At 37.3% G+C, this 2,351-nt stretch overlaps 1 protein-coding gene across 1 annotated transcript; it reads right to left on the bottom strand.

Annotated features, from left to right (window-relative positions):
• Positions 1-1,315: 1,315 nt before the first annotated feature.
• On the bottom strand, positions 1,316-2,345 carry LOC100634451 (DBH-like monooxygenase protein 1). Its single transcript, XM_003389033.3, has 5 exons — positions 2,276-2,345; positions 2,161-2,220; positions 1,982-2,109; positions 1,772-1,934; positions 1,316-1,712 (listed from the first exon to the last, which is right to left on the bottom strand). The coding sequence occupies exons 2-5, from the start codon at positions 2,206-2,208 to the stop codon at positions 1,500-1,502; spliced, it is 552 nt and encodes a 183-aa protein (XP_003389081.1). The 5' UTR covers positions 2,209-2,220; positions 2,276-2,345; the 3' UTR covers positions 1,316-1,499.
• Positions 2,346-2,351: the final 6 nt, after the last annotated feature.

Genomic DNA, 2,351 nt, shown 5'->3' with positions numbered 1-2,351 from the left:
ATATCAACTGCTGGAGTAGACTGGGCAGTAGCAAACCTATCCTATGCAGACTCAGTATAACATACCATTAGACACACAGTTATACTTACATTAAAGTAGCTACGTCCATTCTGTACCCATCCAATGACCATATCAGATCCAACCATTCCTCCATTAGGTGATACACCGAATCCAACCCATCCTGTAGTCTGTACTCTGACTGCAAAGGTAAGGTTACTGTCTGTTGGATTGTAGTTCCAGTAGAGAGTATATTGAGGATGGAGGACCTTCCTAAAGTTGTACTTAGATTCAAGATTATGGTGATTGTCACAGAAGCAACAAGGGAGGACCAACAGAAGAGCAATCAAGAGTGGTGCACCCATTTTGTACTAAAACGAATGTTTACCACAGCCTAGCTCTGTTCTTTATAGAGCTGTATAGCTAGTCTATTCTCGATTTGATAACAACATGCAGGTGTGTACAACAGTGAGTGATGTGTGTGCATGCAAATCACATGCACTCCATTCCAATATTGCATAACAAAGTATAAGGGTCGCTGTTACTCTACTACACATCAGCACTATGCTATTATAATTTCACATGACTATCTCATGCAAACAAGAACACAAATCTTATGCTAACATACATGCAAATGTCATGCTAATAGCGTATCTGACAATGCAAAAAATCTGTCGTCAATTTTGTGTTCCCAACAAAGCATGCTCAGTGAGCGCTTAGTGAGCTGAGAAGCCTTATAGCATATGGAGCAACTTCAAAAATAATAAAAAATCCAAATTTGATTGGAATCAGCTCAAACTTAAGCACTATGCCAAAATCCTATGAAACTCTGGATCAATTTAATAGTGTACAAGATCATCAAGATGGCAATTTGCAAAAAATTAATGATTGAGCTTATATTGATATTGATAAGCTCAACCATTAATTTTTGCAAATTTGCCATCTTGACGATTGGTTAAATATTGCAGCTGCTGTAGGACCCTCGACTGACTCATCTCTCTTATCTCACCGGCTAAAAACATTTCATCAACAACGGCATAAACCTTTTAAAAAAAAGAGATACAAGAAGAATAATGCATCTACTATTAGGCAAAGGGAGGTTTTGAACTTGAGTACCTTATAAAAGTTGAAAACTAAGTCTAGTTCACAGACGTTGTGGGAGAACTTGTTAAGAACAAAGCAAAATGAAATGAAATTGATGTAGAAATGACAAGAGAAATAAGAGAGAGAAAGGGAGAAATAAAGACCATTTTCTCATCAGGGAATCCAAAAGGTGGAAGTGGTGGTCATATATTCATGACACCGAATGGACCACAGGTTGATGGAGGCATGGAGGACATGAATAAAATTATTATCATCATTGACTATTAAAAAAGCAGCAGATGAAAAGGGGCACAAATGAATGACAAAAAGGGCATGAATACTGAAAAGGGCAGAAAAAGTCCAATCCCTGTTGGATAATCTAAGACAAAAAGCAGCAAAAAATGGAGTAGGAGAAAGAGTTAATTAATGAGGATCATTGCAATCATAGCAAAGAGCAGCACTGTGACTGAGAGAGTAATCAATGACACAGCACCACTGGTAGGATCAGTGGTAGGATCAGTGGTAGGATTAGTGGTAGGATCAACAGAGTCAGGACACTCCAGCATTACAGGAGGTGCTTCATAAGGACAACCAATGGATGGCACATTTTGTAATGCCTCTGCATACAGTGACTAATGACAGTACAATAGTTCAGTAAACAATATATTATTGGCAAAGAGTATAAGCTTACAGGTCCATAGCAAAAAGAAATTTGAGAGCCAGTCGAGAGTGAGTTTTCTAAGACTTCAGTTTCCTCATGTGTCCAAGTGATATTATTAAATATCTCATCGACTTCAGACCTTGTTAGACCATTTTCTGGACTATTACTGAAAATTCCAGCAATTTCACTTTGACTATGAAAAATAGAAAGATAGCTATACAGGGCACATTAATGTACTACCTGTAGTGTCTTGATAAGAATTGTCTAAAACTTTGTGGATATGACAAACTATAACAGTCAGTCATTCCCATCCTTGGATAATAGTTCAGAAATGATAGACACATTTCCTCATAAGTGCTTTCCCCTCCCTATTATAAGCAACATTCAAAACCTAAAGCTTATGTGGGAGGATAGCTTACCAATGTTACTGTGTTTCGATTTTCACTATTGTATGTGCATGTCAGCATAATTCCATCACCCTGTCACAATAAATTACAATAAAACATGGAACAATTCAATTTCATAGTCTCTCACTGGCCTAATGACAACTTCATTAATATGCACTGTCTCTTGAAAGTTGAAATCATATAATGGGTTGCTATCAATAGGT

This window comes from Amphimedon queenslandica, unplaced genomic scaffold (genome assembly GCF_000090795.2).
Source record: "Amphimedon queenslandica unplaced genomic scaffold, v1.1 AMPQUscaffold_13161, whole genome shotgun sequence".
Lineage (NCBI taxonomy): Eukaryota > Metazoa > Porifera > Demospongiae > Haplosclerida > Niphatidae > Amphimedon > Amphimedon queenslandica.
Note: the sequence above shows the minus strand (reverse complement) of the source record. Positions and strands in the feature narration are given on the sequence as shown.